The sequence below is a fragment of the Leptosomus discolor genome, chromosome 10 (genome assembly GCF_034619465.1).
Source record: "Leptosomus discolor isolate bLepDis1 chromosome 10, bLepDis1.hap2, whole genome shotgun sequence".
Taxonomy (NCBI): domain Eukaryota; kingdom Metazoa; phylum Chordata; class Aves; order Leptosomiformes; family Leptosomidae; genus Leptosomus; species Leptosomus discolor.
Window position 1 is genome coordinate 20257073 of NC_141400.1, and position 23517 is coordinate 20280589.

At 46.4% G+C, this 23517-nt stretch overlaps 1 protein-coding gene across 1 annotated transcript; it reads left to right on the forward strand.

The window, feature by feature from the left end:
• Nucleotides 1-3879: 3879 nt before the first annotated feature.
• Nucleotides 3880-21679, forward strand: HSPA4 (heat shock protein family A (Hsp70) member 4). Its single transcript, XM_009960725.2, has 19 exons — nucleotides 3880-4059; nucleotides 8452-8509; nucleotides 10180-10320; nucleotides 11047-11169; nucleotides 11613-11712; nucleotides 12114-12247; nucleotides 14053-14297; nucleotides 14679-14755; nucleotides 15038-15189; nucleotides 16161-16267; nucleotides 16631-16764; nucleotides 17229-17410; nucleotides 17802-17891; nucleotides 18372-18524; nucleotides 19031-19156; nucleotides 20099-20206; nucleotides 20500-20619; nucleotides 21006-21167; nucleotides 21420-21679. Exons 1-19 carry the CDS (start codon nucleotides 3953-3955, stop codon nucleotides 21624-21626), a joined length of 2526 nt encoding a protein of 841 aa, XP_009959027.2. The 5' UTR covers nucleotides 3880-3952; the 3' UTR covers nucleotides 21627-21679.
• Nucleotides 21680-23517: the final 1838 nt, after the last annotated feature.

Below are 23517 nucleotides of genomic sequence, written 5' to 3' on the forward strand. Positions count from 1 at the left end.
AAGGGTTGCTGTGTGTTCGCCAGGCGAGGGACCAGCGGAGTCAAGGGGGTGCTTGGCTGGGCTGCAGCAGGATGGGCACGCGCCTCCGTGTCCTCCCGGGCACCAGGTCACAGGTACGTCTGTGAACGCTCCGGGACCGTGGGTGGGGGGTGTCAGACCCATACCACGGAGGGTAGAAAAGGTCACTGAGCTTGTGTCTGTTCTTTCTTTAGTGCCTTACCCTCGTGCTGGGGAATGGACAGAAATGCAGTTGAAGAATATGCTTTCAGCTCAGGCTGCCTGTTATTCCAGACATTTCTTAATCCTACTCTTTGTTTCTCCTTTTTTTCCCTTCTCACTTTTCACATCTTCTCCTTCCTTTTCACTGCATTTCACCCACCACATTGGCACAGGCAGGCTTCACCTCCCAGTTTATTTTCCGCTCAAACATAAGCTATAAAGAAATTAACTTACCTTTTGAGTATCATTTGTCTTTAGATCGCTCCTCTGAGGGTAATTGTCACTCCCTAATAGCGATTGTTTCAGGCTGTTACAAATTTAGCAGACAACAAACACTGGTTTATTCTGAACTCCCACCTGGAAAGACCACTGGCACACAGGAGGCTAGAAATGTTGACCAAGCTCTGATCTCAGTGGGCACATCTATATTGGAAATTGGATTCAGATAAGACAAAGATGCTTCTGTTATTGCAATTCCTTTCCAAGTGCAAAGCTTGGCAGCTGCCTACAGCTGGTTAAACACACAACCTTGATCCCCCCTGGGGAAGGTGAACCCTACAGGAGCAGAAGAGCGGCCGCTGCCCACAGCGCTCCCCAGGCTGCAGGGCACGGGGCTGAGAAAGGCGCCCAGCCCATGGTCGAGCTGCCTGACAGCACCGTCCCCAAAACCATCCCCGTGCACGGCTCCTTTCAGGCTCAAGGTGGGAAGATACTTCACTGTGCTGACACCCCAGGAAAGGGACATTCACCAAATTAAGGACAAATGCCTTGGTACTGGGCGATGTGCACCGTTTTCTGTAGGATTCTCAGTGTCCTCAGCAATAACTGCTTTTGTAACGTACTGAAAGTGCAAAATCTGTGGCAAAAGGGTCCAGCCAGTCTGGATTCAAGCAGGATTCATCAGAAGTTATAGGAGGGGAAAAAAATATCAAAAAGCATATACAGAATTCAAAAAGTGTATATGGAATCAGCTACTTCTCATGCCTTCGTGGTAAAACCCAGCAAGCTGAGTTACCCCAACTGGTACTTTGCTGTTTCATTTTACAGTCACCTCTCTCTACTGCAAATCACCCTTCACCAGGGAAGAAATGATAAAGCTTTATTAAAGAATGTATATTACAAGAGTTCAGGATAAGCTATGTGTCTTTCAGCTGTCCCCAAATCCTAACTATTTCTTAGAAATATTTATTACAGTCTTTTCACGAAGTCTCACTTTTTACAAGAAAAAACATTCACAAAACAGAGGAGAGTGAGGAGAATTGTGGAATCTGTCCCGCTTCAGACAACTACATCACAACATCTCAGGTTTTGAGTTGATTTATTTATTTTTCCCCCAGCCGAAGGGGTTGTATGTGGTGACCAGAACCATCTGTTTGGGCTGGTGGAGCCCCTCTCTCCCCTCTCCCTCCCATCCCCAGGGGCAGCATCCCCGGCAAGGTCCCAGGCCCGTGTCCCAGCCCAGGGTCAGCGGTGGGCGGCTGGTGGGAGCCCGGCCGGGCTCTGGGGCTCCAGACACGGCGGCACAGCTCCCTGCTGACCCCAGGCCCTCGCGCCCCGGCCCCTGCGCTGGCAGGGTGGCTCCTTTTGAAAATGAAAATGAACAAAATTAAAGAAGAGGAACCCGGGCGAGGTTCTTTCACGCTGTCCGTTGTGCCGCGGGTCCCTGCTGTACAACATTCTCCCTGCGAAGCAGCGGGCTGGTTTCGGTCCTCGGCATCTCGCTCTACGCTGAAGGACACCCGAGGTCAAACGCTTCATTATGATTCTGTCATTAGCACCGTGATGCAATTCCCGGCCCACCGGCAGCTGCCAGAGCGGCGGCGCTCAGCGCGCTGCCAGGAATGGCAAACGCGTGGGGCTGGGGCCGCTCAGAGCCCTTCCTGCTTCCAAGATTGGATTTCTCTCATGTGTTTCATTAAAACAAGGAGCAGGGATGTAATTATAGGGCTGGGAATCTGGAAACATACGTTTTATAACACACTGCATTGCCATATTTTAGGCACGTTTTATCTCAGAATTAAAAGCATTCCCAAACATTGAGTTTCACAAAATCCATGAATAGATAAGTATCAGAATTACACTTGTGTCAGGAAGAATCAGCCAATCCCTTGCACTTTCTTTCCAAAACGCTCCCCTCAGCAGAGCTCTCCCTTACCCCCTTGCTGCCGGGAGGAGCGGCACCGCTGCGGGGTCCCAGCAGAGCAGTCGGTCCATCGCCTCGTCCACCCCCAACCCGATCCCACCACCACTGGGACTATGGAACATGCTGGCACTTTTAGGGATTTTTTGTTTCTCTTTAAAAAAGGGACTCCTGATCCCTAAAAGGGACTTTTCCTCAGCGCACTCACAAAGCGCTCGGTGGCCAAACACAACGTAGGTGCACAAACACTGCAGCGACAGTGGCCCAAGCCCTGAATCTGACAGACTCATATTAACATTTTATGTGTTGATTAGAGGGCAACTGTGCTGCAAATCCTACTGGATATAAAGCAACCGCAGGCTAAATGTTATTGGCAGCACAGGTGGAACCAAACTGCCTTTTAACCCCGTGCTCAAACTCTCTGAACCCAGCCTGGGGTTTTCTTCTGCAATTCAGAAACAGTCAGACCCACTACTGGACCACTCGCCCCAAGCATGTTTGAACCATGGAGGTCTCCCCTGTTTTGCCTGAGAATTCCCACATGGAGAAAGGTTTAACGAGGAATAAATACTTCTGTGTGGGTGCACGTGTGCTTTACAGGTGGTGGTTTCATTCCTGCCCCTCCTGCCTGGTGTGGCAGAGGAGGTTGAGGAAAAAACAGCAGCTGACAGTGACCTGTAAAAGCTGGCAGATGCGTAAAGACGAACGACATACAGATGCTGCCGACACAGCCCTCAGCTAGCTGTGAAACACCATCGAGGCTTCTATTATTCTTTTATTACTCAAGGTTGTTAAAATAGAAAAAAACGAAAGCAATTTCCTTGCAATTTTGGGAGCGTCAAGGCAGAATCACCAGTGTGGTGCCCTGGAACTGACAGGACACATGATGGCAATGTCCTAACGGCAAATATAATTGATCAGGAGGTATTTATGTCATTTTCTGGGTGCGCTTCCAGAAATTGTGATTTATTTTTTTAAATTGCACGGCATGCCGTTTTCCTTCAAGCCCCGCCTGTTGTAACCAGGTAATTACATCACAATATAAATATATATATACACACACATCATCATATAAATATATATATACACGCATCATAGCATAAATATATAAAAAAATATATATATTTATATAAAACGTATAAAAATAACTAAAATGGCCCGTTTGCCCTGAACGCCACGACTGCCGTCGTACAGCCTCACGCCCAAACGCAAATGACACCACCAGGCCCCTCGCAGCACCGCCAGGCTCTGGCTTTATCGCATTTTTCTCTAATTCTCACAAGCCTGGTCAAAAAAAACCAACTTTTTTGACGGCTCCTCCAGCGGGCGAGGGGGCGTGGCTACCATCGGCCCCGCCCTCCCGGCGTGTGCGCTCCCGCGCCTGCGCGGCAGCGCCCGGCGGCAGTCTCGCGAGAGCTTCCCGCCCCCCCCCCCCCCCCCCCTTTCCCCTCAGCGCTCGGCCCGGCCGCGGCCCGACGGGATCTTTCGAGAAGTCCCCCCGCCCCGAGGAGGCAGCGCCCGCCGCCGCCGCGCATTTAAACGGGCCGAGCCGCTGCTCCTCAGGCGCCTCAGCCCCTTCCCCCCGTCGCAGCCATGTCGGTGGTGGGCATCGATTTGGGTTTCCAGAGCTGCTATGTGGCCGTGGCCCGCGCCGGCGGTATCGAGACGATCGCTAACGAGTACAGCGACCGCAGCACGCCGTGAGTGAGGGGCTTGGGGTAAGGGGAGGGGAGGGCAGGGCCGCCTTCCCGCCGCCGGGGCTGGGCAGCGGGGCTGGGGCCGGCGGCCGCCTCCTCCTCCTCCCGCTGGGCCCGGTCCTGCCCCGGCGTGGCGGGGCGCTGCCGGAGAGGGGAGCTTAGGCCGGGGCCGAGGAGGCTTCGCCGCGGTGTTGGCGGGAGAACGGAGGGGTTTAGTAACTACGGGCTTGAAGAAAGAAACGATGTCATGCGGCAGAGGCGGAGAGGTGTTGGGGTGCCCCTCTGTGCTCCTTTCCTCTTTGTGTAGCACGGCCAGTTTGTCCTCCCCGAGGCAGGGATGTGTTGTGGTTCAGAGGATGGGGTCTGTGAATATGAGAAAAAGTCACTGTATCTTTGATAGCTGGGAGTAACAAAGCTTAATTTCCTCTGAAGTCGTATGTCGTGGTTTGACATACCTGATAGCATAGAATCATAGTCTGGTTTGGACTGGAAAGGACCTTGAAGATCATCCAGTCCCACCGCCCTGCCATAGGCAAGGACACCTTCCACCAGACCAGGTTGCTCCCAGCCCCATCCACCCTGGCCTTGAGCACTGCCAGAGAGGGGGCAGCCCCAGCCCCTCTGGGCAGCCGTACCTGCTTGTTCTCCTGCAGTTCAAGCCCCGTTTTCCCCCGGCGCGGCCGGACCGTGGAGGTGAACACTGAGCTGGGCTTAGCTCTGTGTGAGCTCCTTGTCCTCCCTTTGGGTCAAAGCTTAGAAAAGCTTCTTAGCAGCGTTCCCTTCAGTCCGGGTATGTCTTTGTTCAGCAAGGGTTTTCAAAAAATGTACGCTTGTTTTGAGTATTGGGTTTTTAAAAAAAGAACAACTCTCGCTTGAAATTAGCCACCAGATTGACAGGTTACTGGGATGGGGAGGTGGAATGTGAATAGACAGGACAGTGTCCGACATCTACATTCTGGGAAGGGGGACTGACTAACAGTGCAGTTTGCTGGTCTTGAGGCAGAGGTGTACGGTGTATTCTAACTCTGGTTATATAAATAGGCCTCCCAGCACATCTCTCAAGAAGTGTGCATTGCCTGTTTTTAATGAGAGACTTGCTAAGAAGGAGCGGCAGGACTGGGATAAAGCTCTTCTTAGAATGAATTGCAAAATAAAGGTGGAAAAGGAACTCCCAGTGCATCAGACCTGGAGGGGAACTGTTTCAAAAGCTGCCTTAAAAGTGTTTCTACAGCTTTCGATATGCTGTACTACAGCTTTATTTTAAGCAGATACTAAAGTAAATAGGTGTCTTGGTGAGACAGTTGCGTTGTCTGAGGTTTGTTGGGGTTGGGTTTTTTTGGATCCCTCACATCTCTTTAAAAAGACCAGAGGCATAAAATGACCTTGCTTCTCATTAGACAGCACCTCAGCTCTGCTTGCCCGTTACTGTTTCTAAGCAGTGAATAAACGGAGAAGGAAACTTTTAATTTGGTATATGGGCTAGAGTAAGGACTAGTCTTAAGTATTCTGAATAATATGGAAGTTTAAAGGTTTAGATGTACTAGGAAAATCTTTAGTGAAAGAATTTAAAAGCAGTCTTTAATAGCCCTAGGTATCTGGCCCTCAAGGTATTGAAGTTCTGCTTATATATTTTGAGAGATGAACATGAATCTCCCTCATGGAAGGAGATGAGCTAGATAAAGTATCTGACACACTGCGTCTTTCAGGAAATCAGTTAGAAAAGGCTGAAGTGAAATGGGGAAAAAATAGCATAATGAAAATGGTAGGGTTTTTAACAGGACTTGGTCCCAGAGTACTGTTCTGAGGGAATGCAGAAAACCATTCTGCAAACAAACACATCTATTAAGAGAAATTCTTAAAGGCTTTAAGTGTCTGTCTTGGAAACAGAAGGCCTGGTTCACAACGCCAGTGCTTAGTGTTCCCTTACAGTGAGCTCTGGGGGGAGTCGTGCGAGGCGTTGTGACGGGTTTCCTCCGGAACAGGCTCACGGTCAGGGTTAAACACTGTTTTCTAGGATGTACAAGTTTGGGGCAGGATTAGCAGATATGTGTTACTGTAGTTGTTTGTATTAGTAAAGCAGACCCTGCTGAATACATTGTGCTTAGTTCAGTGGCACAGATGACATTCTCACTGAATCTGCTTTTAGCTCTGCACCTGGATTCTTCCAGAACCCTGTAAAATTTGAGAGTTCAAAAGCAGTGCAAAACATGTTTGTTTTTTGAAGATGCTCTTAAAATGGAGAGGTGCTAGAGGGAAAGCGAGTAAAAAATGGGGAGGGGGGGGGGGGAATGTAAGATAGTTTCTTTATCTCCATAAGGACGAAGGGACTTGAATTAATGGATGAAATAGTTTTAAGTGATGTTACGAAGCTGATGCTGATTTTCAGTGGAGAGGAAATGTGCCGTTGGGGGACAGGGGATGTCTTCCAAGGCAGTGAAAGTGGGTGGGAGGGTAAGGGTGAAGTAGTGCCTGCGGGTGTGTTAAGGAAGTTGAAAGCTCTGCTTGAAGTGCTTCATTAGACCTCTGATGATCTTCACTGTGACTGTGTTTCTGCTTAAAATGCTATAGTTCGTTATTCAACTTCCAGGGAATTGTGTAATAGCATAGTCTGTATTTAAGGAGTTAACCCTGGTTCCTGTGGTGGACTGATTTGGGGAATGAGACTGGCTGAAAATTCTTCCTTCCCTCCCTCTTCCCAGTTGACCTTCCCTCTGTGCGGGGTCCCTGTGTGGCTCCCCAGGGCTCAGCCAGGGCTAACATGGGAGAAGGGCTGGGATGGGCAGACGGGGAAGGAGTGGAGCTGACCAGAACCATCCCGTCCATCCAGCAGCAGCCCCTTGGAGAAGCTTGCCTGCTTGCGAAGCCAAGCAGGGGGCAAGCAGGTTTGGAAAGAATGTGTGCACTTTTTTATTCCCAGCAGATAACATGGAAGCCTGTATTTTTGGTTACTGTGCTATAGCCTTCTGCTGTGACAGAAGAGACAGAGACTTCTACCTTGAAGTTTTAGTCTGGCAGGTTTAAAGAGTTCTGTGATACAAGTTAGTGGAGTTGTGGTCAGTGGGGGCTGATGGCTTGTGGATTTAGCAGTGAAGTCGCTAGATTGGTTTTTATTTTTTTTCTTTTTGTCCATGAGAAAAGCAATGATTCATATTCATGTCTTATTCCTTTCTGGAGACCAGAGTAAATTAATAATTATCTTCTTGCTCAGGGCTCGCTAGGTTTTTAGCTGTATGTTCTGCAGCTCCTGTTCCCTTAGTGTGGGCCCTAGGGTCTGCATAGCACAGAACTTCCTCTCTTCGTTAACTAGCCCCTTGAACAGTCATGTCAAGTAATAACAGATTCATTTGGAAATGTTAATTCTGTTGCAACATGTGCTTCAGGGTGGGCCTGGTTTCCTTTGTTATTCGTAAACTGGAAGAAATAAACCCAATGCAATTGTATCACTCTAGTCTCCAGTTCTGGTTTTGACAGTTTCTGTTTGGAAGGCCAATTCTAAACCTCTGGCTGAGCTGAGATTTGTTTCTTGTGGCAGCCCTATGGCATAACCCCACTGCAAAGCAGATTCTTGACCTGCTGCAGAGAGAGCAGCTTAATTGTGCTGTTAGTTTGTTGTGTGAATAGTAAAGATCTGCTTGACTAATAACAATTTTTTTTTTTCCCCAGTAAGTTTACCTTAATGGTATGAGGAACTTGGATTAGAGGGCTGGATTTAATTTCGTTAGGGCTTTTTGCAGTTTATTTAATGAAGAGGCTTAACAGGACTAGGAATTTGTCCAAAAAGGAGGGGGTTTTAATTCTGTCTTTCAGAACTGCAAGCTGTCACAAAGTAGTTTGGAGTAAAGTGTGATTTAGGTTTTTTTCTTTTCTGCCATCTACATTATTTCAGTGAGTACAGCTGAAACTCAAACACCGATCCTTCTCTGCTGGTTTTTCCTTTCTGCTCTTGAAGGGTTTGCTTTACAACTGGAAAGCTTAGTTAGTGTTTGGTACAGACGTGTAGGAATGATTTTCTTAATATTTGGTTGACCTCCTGTATTTCTTCTGAACAATTGTATGTTTCCTGTATTATTAGCAAAGAAGTTATCTTCCAGTGGCTTGTATATTTGGGTAATTATTGAGATAGAGGGTGGCTACCCAATTAGGACTTAGCTGTGAAACTTGGAGTAACATGAGCAAGTTTGGTGCTTCTCGGCAGTGAGGAGCGTTGCTGTTTTAACAGAACTCGGAGTGCTTTTTTCTTTCCCAAGTTCACAGAACATTCCACGCATATATTGCAGTGAGTGACCAACTTAATGGACCAAATACTGTTTAAAATTCTAAACAACATTATCAACAGTTAAAGATGCAGCGTGGTTCTGCCAACTGCTTACTAACTGGAAATCTCTCTTCTTGTAGATCATGTATAGCCTTTGGACCCAAGAATCGCTCGATCGGCGCTGCAGCTAAAAGCCAGGTGAGCGCACCGTTTGGGTAGAAGCAACTTCAGGAGGCAGGACTCAGATTAGCAGAACCTATTTTCCACCATTGAAGACTGCAAGTGCCTCTGAGCTGATGTCCTGGTGTGTCCATAACTGCACCGAACAGTTGAGCTTCATTCAGCTGTTCAGCACGTAATGCTGCTCTGCCATCTGGGGCAGAAGTCCCAGGGTCGATAGTTGTATGGAGTGAAATGTAAAAGAAAAAATCCTTCCCTCTTAAGAAATTCTGGTAAATACAAGTTTTGGTTTTTTTAGGTTGGAAATGTCAGCTCTCAAGCTAATCAGTGGTGTTTCGTCCTCCCTTAGCTTGATCCAGTTTGTGTGCACTATGGTAGCTTTTAAGTATGTGACTATAAAATCCCATTAAGTGTATATTTTTGGCAGAGAGGGGACATAATGGAGTATAAATATATATAGCATTCTTGACTCTTTGTGGTTGAATTACAACCTAAATATCTGTGTTAGATGTTCTTGCTCATACTTTTGAGTTTCTGTTGGTGTAGGTAGGTAAATATTATTTAAGGACTGAGAAGAACTTAAGCTGACTTGTCCTGCTCGTGACATTTGGGTCCTGCAGTATCGTATCTTGTGTTGCTGTGAAACCCCTATAAAACATGATATTTTTTTTGAAGTCCTCTACAGGAAGTGACTATTCAAATACTTGGTTTTTCTTAGCCTAAAATGCCTAGAGATGTGTGAAGATTCATTATCTAGAATACAAAAATGACTGGACACAACCATGTTATTCAAGAACAGAAGAACTGTACTAGAACTAAAAACAGATGTTATTTCTGGAATTGAGTGTCTGCTTAGCTTAAAGAGATTCATTGATACAGTGATCCAGTAGAGATGAGGTATGTCCTGCAGAAACTAAACGTACAGACATTAAAACCCAGGTCACTTAGGAAGCAGACACTTGACTGAAGCTGGATCGCAGGTAAACGGTACGTGGTCCATACACTGCTTGTCTGCTTCGTCAGTTCCTGCGGGGTTTTCAGCACGTGACTTGCTCTAATGCCAGTGAAAGAGTTCAACCAGTTTTCCTTGCACTATGTGAGAACAATCTATAATGATTTTCCACTTCTGCTCCGTTTGCACTGATCTCTGCTGTTAATAAAAGAATCTACTTTTGTTGGTTCAGTTGAGTTGACAGTATCCTCTTGGGGCCCTCCTGACGTCTTAAAGCTTCATGACCAGGTCCTTGAGCTGTTCTGTGAGAGTATCTGTGTGTTGACTGTCACATGCATGTGATGAGCCCCAGCTGGAGTTTACATGGGTGTGCTTGTCATGTTTGTGAAAGGGCTGCCTGCAGCACAGTAGGAAGGTAGGGTGGTAGGAAACAGGTAAATGGGGCAAACGCTTTGCTAACACTTTTGGTGTCCTACACGTACACTGTGAATAATTGGGTGCTATTTTAATCAATTTTTGGTAGAATCTTGGCCCATTTTTCTGGCATGCATTGTATTTTAAATCTCAAATTCTGTAGGTTACTTTCTGTAGTTACTTCTAGCAACTGCCCTGATACTATTAAGACACAAACGACAAAAATATTCTGGCGAGAGCAGCATGAGAACAAACCTCTGTCTTCTGTTTGAAATTCAGATGTTCCCCTGACATGTTGTATTAAAGGTTTCTTTTCCTCTAGGTTATTTCAAATGCAAAGAATACAGTACAAAGTTTTAAAAGATTTCATGGTCGTGCATTCTCAGATCCCTTTGTTCAAGCTGAAAAAGCAAGCCTTGCGTATGAACTTGTCCAGCTGCCAACAGGCTCCACTGGCATCAAGGTAAGTCTGGCATATTCGAAAAAGAGCCAGAGGAGGAAACTGATAAAGTTTCCTTTTATCTCTCTTTATTTTGCATCTGCTTGCTGCAGCTTCTGTTCTCTTGTGAATGGGGAGTCTTAAGTGGGGAATAAAAGGCGAATAATGCAGATGGTCTCTGCAGGTGTTAGGTGAGACTGGTCTTAGTTACACAATTCTCTGCTTGGCAAAGCTAGTCCCACACAAATTGTTTTAGCAGGCTTTTTTTCCTTCACTTCGTGGTGAATTGGGAAGACAAGCTGCTTGACCAGTGTACTTATTTAGCTGCCGTCCAGGTACTGCAAGGGTGTAGGACGTCAGCTTAGTACTTCAGGTGAAATGGTAAAAATGTTGTCCTTTTTAAAATGGCTGAACTTCTGATTTGGATTTTAGCAATAACTAATTAACTTACTCCAAAACAGTAGGGAGGAGGGCATCCTAGGCGTTGTCTAGTGATTGGGATTTAAAAAACCCCACAATGAATATCTGAGTCCAAAGCAGCTCTGTGCCTGTCAGTTCTTCAACATGCTTTCCAGGGTTTATGCATCATCTTCTTGCCGCTGCTGTGCACAAGCTGGGCTGTCAGAGGGTTGTCTAGAGCTGTGTTACACTTGTTTTTAGCGAGGGCTGTTTCTTTCGGGTGTTCCTTATGCCTGTGGTGTGTGGTTTTTACTGTAGTGTAATGTGTGTGTACACGATTTTTATTTGAAGGCCATGTATATGGAAGAAGAAAGAAACTTTACTATTGAGCAGGTGACAGGAATGCTTCTTACCAAATTAAAAGAGACTGCTGAGAATGCGCTTAAGAAGCCTGTAGTTGACTGTGTTGTTTCTGTAAGTATGTGATAGTAAATAAGTCTTGCATATGTGGTTGGTATCATAAACTGAAATCACTGCAGCATTAAATTGCCCATTGAACTTGAATAGTCGGGTATTTATTTTTTTCTGTGTAAAACAATCTTACTCACACCTCTTCAGTGAGGCTTACTTCATTAATGGTAAAATGTCTTAAATTGTTGCTAATTAGCAACACAAACGGTATTTGATACCTGTTTCTGGTTCTTTGCTAAAATGAGTGGCTTGTCAGGTGGAAAAAGCACAAAAAGCAACTCTGTCTTCATGTGATGTTTTCTTTGCTTTTTCTCTGTTGCAACTGAAATGGAGAGTAGATTTGAAGCCTAACTCAGCTGCACTGCATCCTGACTCTGTACACACTTGTAGCTGTTTGCTAGTCAGCTCTCCTCAATGTTCATATCGGCTCTCTGACCTTCTTGCAGGTTCCTTCTTTCTACACAGATGCAGAAAGGAGATCTGTGATGGATGCTACACAGATTGCTGGGCTCAACTGTCTGAGACTAATAAATGAAACCACTGCAGGTAATACCTTCTGTTCTCTCCCTCTCTCAGTACTGTAGTTCTGTTGGGTAAAAGGGCTTTTAATCTGTCGCTGATCCATGCCCTCTGGAATTACTGTTGGCTTTGTAAACTTCAGGTAGATAAGTTGATCATAAAGGTTCTTAAGCTCTGGTGTGTTTTTTCATTGCTTTTAGAGGGGCGTAAAGATATTTCTTGAATATCTGTTTTAATGCAGCTCCTAGGAGGGGCCAATACTGTTCAATGTTCTTCCATGTTCCTTTAGCCTTGGGCGCTCTGTTTAATGAGAGATTGATTTCTGTAGCTTGGACAGTGAGATGAGCTGCTGATGTTTACTGACATACCACGTATTTCTTAAGGAATTACAAAACTGACTGTCCTCTCTGACTCCTGTTTCTGTGCAGTTGCCCTTGCGTACGGGATCTATAAGCAAGACCTGCCTGCCTTGGAAGAGAAGCCACGGAACGTTGTTTTTGTGGATATGGGGCATTCTGCGTATCAAGTTTCTGTCTGTGCATTCAACAAAGGAAAACTGAAAGTAAACAGTCTGTTATGTGCCCGTTTGAATGACAGTAGAAATATTCATCGGTACATACGTGGCCTGTTGTTACATAAGCACATCCAGACAGCTCGAGTCGTAGTCCTAAAATTGCACTTGGTCTGGAGCTAAAAGTAGGGCATGGAACGCGGGAGCTTTCAGTGCTGCGTGCAGGAAACGAGCACGCCTTAATCGGCAGACTTCAGCAAAGAGTAAAAAAACCTGGCATAAATAATCCAGGTTTTGATCATATCTGACTGGATGCTGCTTTCAAACAATACTCTAGTTCAGTCAGATCTAGCATTAAAACAGCAATTCCTAGAATGGTGTAAGTGACCGTAGTTTTTAACACTCAGTGGTGCTCGTGTAAAAAAAAAAAAAAAAAGTAAAAACATGCTTGATTACTTTTGAGCTGTGAATGGAAGCTAAGCAAGTTACAGTGTACTTGGAAGTGTACATTGCCAAAGCATTACTGTTTTCCAGCAAATACTAACATTTATTAGTTGGCTTTTTTACAATTATAATCTGGACTTCTGCAGTTCCAATAACTTTCTCTTAATCAGCTACAGAAAAACACAAATTTTAAAGCATGGGGTAGTGAAATGAAGAGAAAGCAAGGGTTCTGAAAACATCAGTTTTGTAGTTCTGTTTCCTCTTGTGAGGAAGAATAACCTACCTTGTGCTTCTCTTGGATTTGTCTTTGAAACTGTGGAAGTGTTGAAGGGATGCTTCTGAGTGTGGAACGGAGGGCTGGACAGCAGGGCAGGTAAAACAGTGTAGAGAACAAACCTAGCCTGAAAGAGTATTGAGAACAACGTGATACTTCACTGATTCCTAGCCCTAAGAAAATTAAGTTCACAATAGGTCTGAAGAGTAGAATCAGCTGAGATCGATGGGCTACAGATGTTCTTTGCAGATAATTCCTTCATCAAACATGAGCACCTATCTGCAAGAGCTAGTAACACTTATTCTCTTCATGTTTTATTTTTAGCTTGGTGTAAGCATGTTCCACCCTTACGAGGCATCAAATATTAAACTGGGATATGATTCAAACTGACAGTGGCGGAGCAGAGTTTGGAAACTCTGGTCTGCTTGCAGGACAAGTTACAACAGATTGGGCTGCTAAGCCTTTCCCTGTCTTCCCAGATGCCTTTTGAAAGTTGTCCCCTTGTTACAGAAGGGCTGGGTGCCTGAGGCTGCTCTATAGCACTTGGGGTAGCAGATGGATTTGTTTTCTCCTGGAGCTTGTGGCTGCTGTACATGTGCACTGCAGTTCTTGTGAGACTTACTGTTCACAAAGAGGTCTAATGTTTGTGTAGCTGCCAGAATTCATCAGATAATCGTGGTTTACACTTGGTAGGCCTTAAAAAAAGGCATCTCTTGGGATGTGTACAACTACCTGCAGTTTCAACCCACATAAACTACCAGCTATTAGTGCTGCAATCGCTACTTAAATTGCCCTGAAACAGAAGAGAATAGCCTAGTTGTTGCTGGCAATGTCTGGTGTGTGAAAGATGAGTATGGGACACAGCTTTACTGTTTGGGATAGGGGAGGCTTTTAGATGAGGCTCATCAAAAAGGAACTCCTGGTGGTGGTAAGGGCAGAACGAAAGTGAACTGTGCTGGATTCTTTCTGTTGTGGTTACACCAGTATAATTCCTCCTCTGTAGTAATGGTGTGATACTTGCTTTGATTTAAAGTTGGGCTGTATTTGAAACAAAGAAGTGCTTTGACATTAACTGCTAGTTGGTTTCACTGAAGTAATGACAAATTGTACCATTACTGAAGAGTTCCATTTTTTTAAGGTCCTTGCTACATCATTTGATACAACACTGGGAGGCAGGAAGTTTGATGAGATGTTAGTTGAATACTTTTGCGAAGAATTCGGAAAGAAATACAAACTAGACATAAAGTCAAAGATTCGTGCGTTGTTGAGGCTGTACCAGGAATGTGAGAAACTGAAAAAATTGATGAGCGCTAATGCCTCCGATCTCCCGATGAACATAGAGTGCTTCATGAACGACATCGATGTCTCTGGAACAATGAACAGGTAATGTTTATACAAAGGTGAGCTTTAGCGTGCCCTTCACTCCAGTTGTTTCAGTCAAGAGGTATAAAGTACTGTTTCTTAGGGCTGGAGGGAGCTGGGAAATGCAAGAACAACGTTCATGCTACTCAGAACGGTCATAATTAGAGACTGGTCGGTGGCCTTGAGTTAGGAGGGAGGGCTGTGGATGTTGCAGGTGTGACTAGATGACTAGAATCCAGTTTGGAGAATAAACTGAGTGTGTAGAAGCTGTGATGGGGAGGGAGAGAAAACCCTGCAGCAGGTAGTTAAACCGGCATTCTTTCCACTTTGGCATCCTGTCATATTTGCAGCATTAACTTGCTTCTGGTATGTTCTAGCTTTATTTATGGCTTCTTCCCACAGAAGCAAATTTTTAGAGATGTGTGATGGACTCCTTGCGCGAGTAGAACCACCGCTTCGCAGCGTGCTGGAGCAGGCCAGTAAGTGTGCGTGTTCCGTGTCCCATCCGTCACGCAGGCTGCCTGCGGGCGCTGCCAGAGCCTGGACAGATGGGTGTAGCCCAGCCAACAATTTCTTGCTTGACAGTGACAAGCTTTAAAAACTTTTTCACACAAGCTAAGATCTGAAATTCTTACTGCTTTGAAACTTGGAGAACAAGCTTAAAATAATGGTTGGTCTAGTAAAACTTCTAGTTTATGACATCAGCGTATTCATGTAAAACAGAAACAATCTGTAAAAACTGATGTCTGATTCCTTTCTAGAGTTAAAGAAGGAGGATATTTATGCAGTAGAGATAGTTGGTGGCACGACAAGAATCCCTGCTGTAAAAGAGAAGATCAGTAAATTTTTTGGCAAAGAAGTCAGTACAACTTTGAATGCGGACGAGGCTGTTGCACGTGGTTGTGCGCTGCAGGTAAAAAGCGCTGTTTGTTTTAGCTGTGGGTATTTTCATTGCAGTCCGTAAATATTTGAGCCAGAGTCTGTGGGTAACATGGAAGATACTTCTTTGTGTGTATCTTAGGGTGGATTTGAATAAGCTCCAGGAAAGCCCTTGGAAGAATGAGAATAGCAGCTTTAAGGGATTCTTTTGTGCTGCTTGTCTAAGCCAAATCAGTGGATCAGTGTAGCTTGTGGAGGTGAAACGTACTCTGCTTCTGCTGGACCTGGAAGCTGGGAGTCTCATACAGCTCCTATGATGAGATTTTCTCCTCCAGGCTCCTTTGAGGGCCTGGGTTAAACAGGGGAAACTTTTTTTTTTTAAACAGTGCTATTGATAAACTTGTCATATGGCAATTGCTTAATAGTGTGGGTGGAAATGAAAGCTTAGGTTCTTGCTGATGGAAATCTGTGTCCTGAGCTGGAGTCGGTCGCTGTTGAATGACCTAAACAGTAGTAAATACTCTGTAGTTACTAGTGGTGCCATCTCCTGCGTGCACCTTAGTTTTGCTCTAGTCACCTCGGTTCTGTCTTCAAACGCTGAACGCGTGCTCACAGCTCTGTTCTGTCTGTGGTACGATCTAGCTATTGGCATCTGCTTAGAGAGCTTCATGTTCTGGTACTGTGTCACTCTAAAAGGTGGCTTTAATTGAGGTTTTCTGATTTCTTGGGTTGGCACTAAACCCAATTTGGTAGCCTAAGCCTATCAAGCAGAACGTGGTGGCTCTAATTAAAACCTGTGTAGCTCCTGCTTCAGAGTGAACAGGTGGTGACAGCTTCCTGAAAAGGAAGGGTACCCATGAGCTTATTCCTGCAAGTCCATCAGTATTAGTCGTCTTTAACTTAGAGCAAATCTACATATTAAGCAGTGTGCGTAGCTACTACTGAATTAAATTACTGTTCACCTGAAGGTTCAGTGTTTGTAACGTGGCTCTTGTGCTCTTGCAGTGTGCTATTTTATCCCCGGCTTTCAAAGTGAGAGAATTTTCCATCACAGATTTGATACCTTATCCTATTTCTTTACGATGGAATTCACCAGCGGAGGAAGGGTTAAGGTAAACACCCCGCCCACCCACCCCCCATGTTCAATCTTCTTGCATAATTGTGTAGAGCTTAAAAGTAACAGATGACAACTGGAGTAAATAACACTTTTTTTCAAAACAATGCCCGCTGAGCAAATCAAGCTTTGATGCTTTTTCTGAAGTTAATGGTAGTAGAAATCAAAACCAAGGATGGGTGGCAGTTCAGCATTCCCTACACGGCTACTGGTTTTAGTTTAACCTAAAAGGTCGGGAGATGCTTTTGCTGCTTCTTAAAGAAGCTTTTCCTTAAGAGATAAGAGTATCTGGAAAAGTTTTGATAACTGTATCAGATGCATCATCCCACATACTGACCAAGCGCTCTGTTTTCTCTTCCAGTGACTGTGAGGTCTTTCCCAAGAACCATGCTGCTCCCTTTTCCAAGGTCCTCACCTTCTACAGGAAGGAACCCTTCACTCTTGAGGCATACTACAGTTCTCCCAAGGAGCTGCCTTACCCAGATCCTGCTATAGGTTAAGATCGTTCTGTAGCTTTAAGCTTTAGTAATAGTCCTGTACGTCCTCCAGGACTTCTGTCTGTCTGATGTAGCCTGGAAAGTACAACCTACTACACAGGCTGTAGGGACGGGTTTCCAAAGTCACGGGTTTACAGTACAATGAGTGGAGTAGCATGATGTTTATGGACAAATAGGCAGAATGAAGAGCATCCTAATGGCGGAGCAAACCTGAAGGGGACGTACCTAGAACTGTGCAGTCTCTTGCTCTGACACAAGTAATGCCAGCTCTTGCAGCATGCTGTAGAGAGCTTCTAATAGCCAGGTATCCTGGCGTTGCTGAGTGAAAACTGTTTGGCTGGAGTAGGATTTGATATCCTCTGGGTGTATCTGTGATCTCTTGTCAGAAACAGTCAGGTTTTACGTGACGTTCAGCAATGAAGTTAATCAAATGGTCTGTTTTTTCTCTCCGGGATTGTTTAGCTCACTTCTTGGTTCAGAAGGTCACTCCTCAAACAGATGGATCCAGTTCAAAAGTGAAGGTCAAAGTTAGAGTAAATATCCATGGTATCTTCAGTGTTTCAAGTGCATCTTTAGTGGAGGTTCATAAGTCTGATGAGAATGAAGAGCCTATGGAAACAGATCAGCATGCAAAAGAGGAAGAGGTAATAGACTTCACTGCTCATGGCTACTTAGAGAACTGATGAAGCACAATGGGCCAGGTTCTGGGAAGGTTCCGAGACTTGTGTAAGGATTTAGTAGATGTGTCCAGCAACTGAAATGTGAAGATGTGATTAAGTACTGCTTGAAGGATGTTACATGAGTGACAGATCTCTTGAAGACAGGACTGTGAGGTATAGATGAATTTCTTAGTCATGCTAGGGTTGCCTAAGTAAAGACTAGAAGCTTATGATTTACGGCATGAGGCTCTACTTCAGTTTTCATTCTCTTCCTTTTGCCTAAGGAGCATTAGATGTAAGTGAGGTGATGAACCAAAGAGCTGAAGCAGTGGTCTGTGTGTGCACTCTTTAATGTTTGGGTCTCTGTGGATTTCAGAAGATGCAAGTAGACCAGGAAGAGCAACAGAAGACTGAAGAACAACAGCAGGCCCAACCTGAAAATAAGGCAGAGTCTGAAGAAATGGAGGTAACACGAACACTTGAGACTTCTGTTTTCTTACAGGTTACTGCTGGAAGATTCATGAGAATGTTGTGTGTGAGCGTGTCTGCTGCCTCTGTTGTAGCTCTGGAAGCTACGCTTTTACTTGAAGATTTTGGTAGTCTGTATTGTGCTTAGAGCTTTAGAGCTTTAGAACTCGATCCGTGGCATGGATAACTGTGACCTAGTACAGGTAAAATGGGTGAACTCTCCTGTTCATGGAAGAAATAATCATTTAGTGGTCAGTAACTCAAAGACTAGAAAAGTGTACTATGAGCACCGTCACCCCCATGAATGTGCCTGGAAAAGGTCAGAGGCTGTGTTCATTATCTCTGGCCGTAGCAGCTGAAGTGTCAGAGTGACAGTTCTCACACTGAGGTGCATGAACTCAGCAGTAGCTTTTCTGTTGTAAGCCTTGCCTCACCAGTCCCTTGAGTATTTGACTTTGAATATGTTTGTTTAACGCAGACTTCTCAGGCTGACTCAAAAGACAAGAAAGTGGATCAACCGCCTCAAGCCAAGAAGGCTAAAGTAAAGACTACCACCGTGGACCTACCCATTGAGAATCAGCTGGTGTGGCAGATAGGGAAAGATATGCTGAACTTATTCATAGAGAATGAGGTAAACTCTTACTTGCCCAAGCTAAAACTTTCACTAGTTGATCTCCAGAAGTTTTGCTGTTCACTAGAGACGGTGAACAGTTAAGGGTGATGAAGGAAAGATGAAAAGGAAAACCCATGCTGTTTTCTGAGGGGAACATCAGCGCCCCATGGAGCCAGAGTATATTCTTGCTGTTTAGTGGTTGCTGTCACTCCTGCTGCAGGGGCGTTTGGCAGGAAAGGTAGTGCCCGGGGTGACGACTCAGTCACCTGCAGTTACAAGGTACTTGACGGCTGCTGCTCGCAGGGTGAAGGTTCCTCGGCCGAAGCAGGATTGTTCCATGCTGTATTGGGTGTCCCACCACAATGAGAATCGATTTTATTCATGAGTTGTGTTTAGAACCATTCTGTAAACCCCAGGATTTCAAAGTCTTTAGTCAAACTTAACCCTCTGCTAAGAAGGTATCCTGGCGATAGATGTTAAAAAACCTAGGTTTTTAGCCAACTAATCTGACAACTTGTTCACAGGGTAAAATGATAATGCAGGATAAGCTGGAGAAGGAGAGGAACGATGCCAAGAACGCGGTGGAGGAGTATGTGTATGATATGAGAGACAAACTCTGCGGTGTTTATGAGAAATTTGTTAGTGAGGATGTAAGTATTGCTGGCTTGATTGTCTTCTCCTGTCCCGTGTTGCTGTGAACAGTTGTGCTTTACTGACCTTGGGCCTGTATCACATACTGTGTTCACTTGCACCATCTTTTCAGACTTTACCTTTGGAGAAACAGCTTTTTTACCTTTCTGGCTGTGAAGACAGCCACCTGAACGTGGCCCGGGGACAGGCAGGTGGTACCCGGGATGTGTGGTGTGTTCGTTGCCGAAACAGTTGTGGCAATTGAGAGATCAGAGCATGTGTGTTCAGGCTGAGACAGACCAGAGCGCTTGTGCAGTCATTCTGGGGCGACCTGTTCTATTTTGGCTATTTGTCACTACTTTGAAATAGTTTAAGATTAAAAAAAAATAATGAAGGAACATAATAGTTGGGATTAGTCTGACCTCATGTGAGCCTCTGTATCCGAACAGGTTGCCCAAAAACCTCTTGGTGTTATCAGTTGGCTTTCCCTGATGTACTAGAGGAGCTTGGGGTGTGACTAACAGGGTTCCAAGTTAGATGAACTATGGGAGTCAGCTGGATCACTCCAAGCTCTTGGCTGGAGCTCAACTGGTCATAATGGGAGCCTTGCCAGCAAGGTGGCTGCAGAGCCTCAATACCCCCCTCAGAGCTAAAATTGGGATGAGTCAAGTGAGCTGGATCTTGCCTTTGCTGAAGATCACTCTGTTCTCAGGCTTGCTTTGTGACGGTATTGATCTAAACTGGGTGCCAGGTGGTTCTTCCTTAGGCCTGGCCTCTACCATGAAGCCATCCTGAAGAATATTCTATTTCTTATTTTTCACTGAAGCAAGATAAGGGGTTTCAGACAGAGTTCTCTACAACCTGTAAACATAGCCCTCCCAGGGAGGTTCCAGGTGTCAGTTCATACCATCTGCCATCTAACAGCATTATCTCACCTCCCTGTTTCATGTGGCTTGCTTCAGGATCGAAATAGTTTCACACTGAAGCTGGAGGACACAGAGAATTGGCTTTATGAGGACGGTGAAGACCAACCCAAACAAATTTACATTGATAAATTGGCGGAATTGAAGGTAAGTGGTTCTTGCATTCCCACTGTAACTTATCCAATCTCCCTGTTGAAGTGGGGAGCTGCCTTGGGCCTAGTGCTTCAGCCATGGGCGCTGGTGACAAACTGCTTAATATGTCTGAGGAGCAGATCTCAACAGCTGTGACAGCTTGGGGTTGAAGGAGATGTGGCCTCTCCTGTAAGCAGGAGACAGAGTGGAGGTTCCAAGGAGTTTGGAAACATCGGTGTGTTCCCGCAGGTCTTGCAGGACCGCGTGGGGATGCTGCAGGGTTTGAGATCTGTGGTGCTTTGTTTCAGACGCTGGGTCAACCTATTCAGGCAAGATTTCAAGAATCGGAGGAAAGACCAAAAGCATTTGAGGACTTGGGGAAGCAAATTCAACAGTACATGAAAACTGTCCATGCCTTCAAAGCAAAGGTATTTCCCTACTTCTGGCAAATACAAGGCAGTAGTGTCAGTCTTTCCCAGATTTTAAGTAAGCTCCTTCAAACAAAAAGCTGATGTGACCTCCTGGCTGGCTTCTGAAGCCTCATTTTTACCATGTTTTCAGAAGTGGGTGTTGGCTTGAAAAAGTCTCTAATTGGGTGTTGGTTTCCTCACGGAGGGAAAACACCAGCAGCAGTTGAACTTGAGTTCCCTGGTTAGAGCTGTGGGTGACCAGCTTGCTTGCCCTGCTAGTAGAGCAGCCTTTTGGCTTAAGGGTCTTTCTAGTGTATTGAAGCTAAAAGTTTGAAGAAGCAATCATGTGATGTAAATGTTCAAAACAACTCTTTGCACCACTACTACTCCTCTGGCTGTTTCAGGATGAGCAGTACGACCATCTCGATGAAGCAGATGTGGCGAAAGTGGAGAAGAGCGCGAATGAAGCTATGGAGTGGATGAACAATAAACTTAATCTTCAAAACAAGAGAAGTCTTACTTTGGACCCGGTGATAAAAGCGAAAGACATACAAGCTAAAACTAAAGTAAGTTTTTCTACGTAATTCACTGTATTTCCACCAATCTTTCTGTTTCTTGGTCTAGTTGTTGGGGCTCAGAGGCGAACTCTGAGGTGAGGAATCTGTAATAGAAGGACAGTGAGTGGGTGTTAATCTCTTGAACGTGTAGAGGGGGACATCAGCCCTCAACTGGAGTGTCCATCTGGTGGTGTCAAGAGCTAAAGTACAACTGTTGGTAGATAAAACTGTTTCTAACAGTGGACTATTTCTCTTTTCTAGGAACTGACAAGTATTTGTAATCCTATAGTCACAAAACCCAAACCCAAAGTTGAGCTCCCGAAGGAGGAGCAGAAACCCCCTGAACCCAACGGACCAGTAGAAGGCCAGGGCGAAGCCAACGGCGGGTCCCAGGCCACCGAGCAGAGCGCTGCTGCTACCGCCCCCACGGCCACGGAGAAGAAGCTTCCAGAGATGGACATTGACTGAATGGCAGCACTTGTTTATATAATTGCAAACTACAATAAAGCTTTAAGTTGTCACCTTTGTATGTTCTGAATACAAATTGGAGCAAGTGACTGTGACAGCACTCTGGGGGATTTTTGGAGAGGTTTGGTCAATGCAGCGAGTCAGAACACGTAGGTAGCTCACTACTCCACTAAGCAGTATTTGTTGCCATGATGGTTGTGTTTAGGAGTTTTGCTAAGCTCATTCTCCACTTTTAATGTCCAGGCTGAGTCAGTTTTATTTTAAGGTAGTGGAATGGCACCTTCTGAGGTCTAACTTGGCCCCTGTCTGTGCACTTTCCCTTGCAGGTTGCAGCAGCCCTGTCTGCAAAGTGCCTGTTAACGCTAGGACAGGTGCTGGGGGCAGAGGGCAGCTCCTCCTGGAGCCTAGAGCAGAGTCTCTCATCTGCTCATCTTAATCTAGCCCTTGCTCTAGCGCTAGTGCAGGCTCCTGGGTTTGGCCAGTTTGTAGTTACACAAGTGGGCAGCAGCATCGGTGCCTTTACCCCTCGGGGGTGGATGCCTCACGTTCCTTTATCTGGCCCTGAGCAGCCTGTGCCTGTGCTCTTGGTGATGGAAGTGTGTCCTGGCAAACTCCCCAGCTAATTAGACTATGTAAACTTTTGTCTCTTATTAAATTAGCTGCTTGTAGAAAGAGTGAATACTTGTGTTTCAGCTGCCTGCACTGATAGATGATCTGACTTTTTCTGAAGGGGGGGATGGTTGCTTCCCTGAGGCCTTCATTTGCAATGCTTGGGGCTTTGGTTTTTGTTTTTTTCATCAGGAAAATAAAGACCTGGATGGACTTGGCTCTTTTTTTTTTTTTCTATGAGCTTTATTCGATGATTTGCTTCTTGTACTGATTGTCATTAAACTTGCAAACATTAATTTGTACATGTTCAAAGCCAAAGCCAACCCCCCCCCTCAGCTATTGCAAGAAATAAACGCACTGGATTCTGCTGGATCCCCTTCTCCTGCTGTTGATTGCAATGAGGAGAAAAGCGTCGGGGCAGGGGCGAGGGCCGAGTCCTTCCTCCCTGGAGCCGTGCGGGGCTCCGTCCCGCGGCTTTGCTCGCTGCTCAGGGCCAGGTGGTGCTTGACAGAGGTCGGTTCGAGCCCACGTTAACAAGTAAAGCCGATAAACCGGGGGCTCTGTGATCGCTAAGGGGAGGGGGCGTCTCGGTGGCCGGGACGGCTGATCCGGCCGCGTTCGTCCCCGAGAGACCGGGGCCGGGCTGGGCCGCGCTCTCCCGCCCGGGGGCTGGGCCGCGGCCCGGGCGCTACGGGCCCTCCCGGCCGCCGGGGGCGCTGCGGCAGCGGGGCCGGCCGGGCGGGAACGCGCCGGGGCCGGGCCGGCACCTCCGCCCGGCGGCTGTTCCCCTCTTGTGCCCTCCCCGCATCTGCTCAGCCGGGAGGGGCCTCGCCGTTCCCGGGCCTGCACGCCTGCGGCAGAGGTAACCGTGAGGCGGGGCAGGCCGCGGCGGGGCAGGCCGTGCTGTGCCGCAGGGACGCGGGGCGGTGACCGGCGCGGGGGCTGTGGAGCGCCCGGCGCGGCCTGGGGCCTCCCTGCGCCCCGTTGGGCCCCAGAGCCCCGGGCGGGACGGGGTGGGGGCGGGGTGCTTCTTGGCCTGGAAGCGTGCGGGCTCCCCGTAGGGGTGTTGGTTATGGCTTGTCCTTCCCCCGGGCTGCTCGTGGGGAATGGCGGCCTTGCCTTTGCTGTTGGGCAGCGAAGGTTTTCCCCTAGTGGCGTGGGGGGAAGCAGCCGGGTGGGGTTTGTGGTGGCTTCGTCGGGGCCCTTACCAGGAGGAGAGGCGGCCCAGGGAAGGGGCGGGATGGCAGCGGTCACGGCTGGGGCACCTACGTGAGTTAGTGCT

Excerpts from the sequence above, each read along its gene's own strand:
- HSPA4 (XM_009960725.2), top strand. The coding sequence starts at position 3,953 with ATGTCGGTGGTGGGCATCGATTTGGGTTTCCAGAGCTGCTATGTGGCC. Across the intron at positions 10,321-11,046 it reads CAGGCTCCACTGGCATCAAG|GCCATGTATATGGAAGAAGA; the intron begins GTAAGTCTGGCA and ends TTTTATTTGAAG. Across the intron at positions 20,207-20,499 it reads ATAAATTGGCGGAATTGAAG|ACGCTGGGTCAACCTATTCA; the intron begins GTAAGTGGTTCT and ends GCTTTGTTTCAG.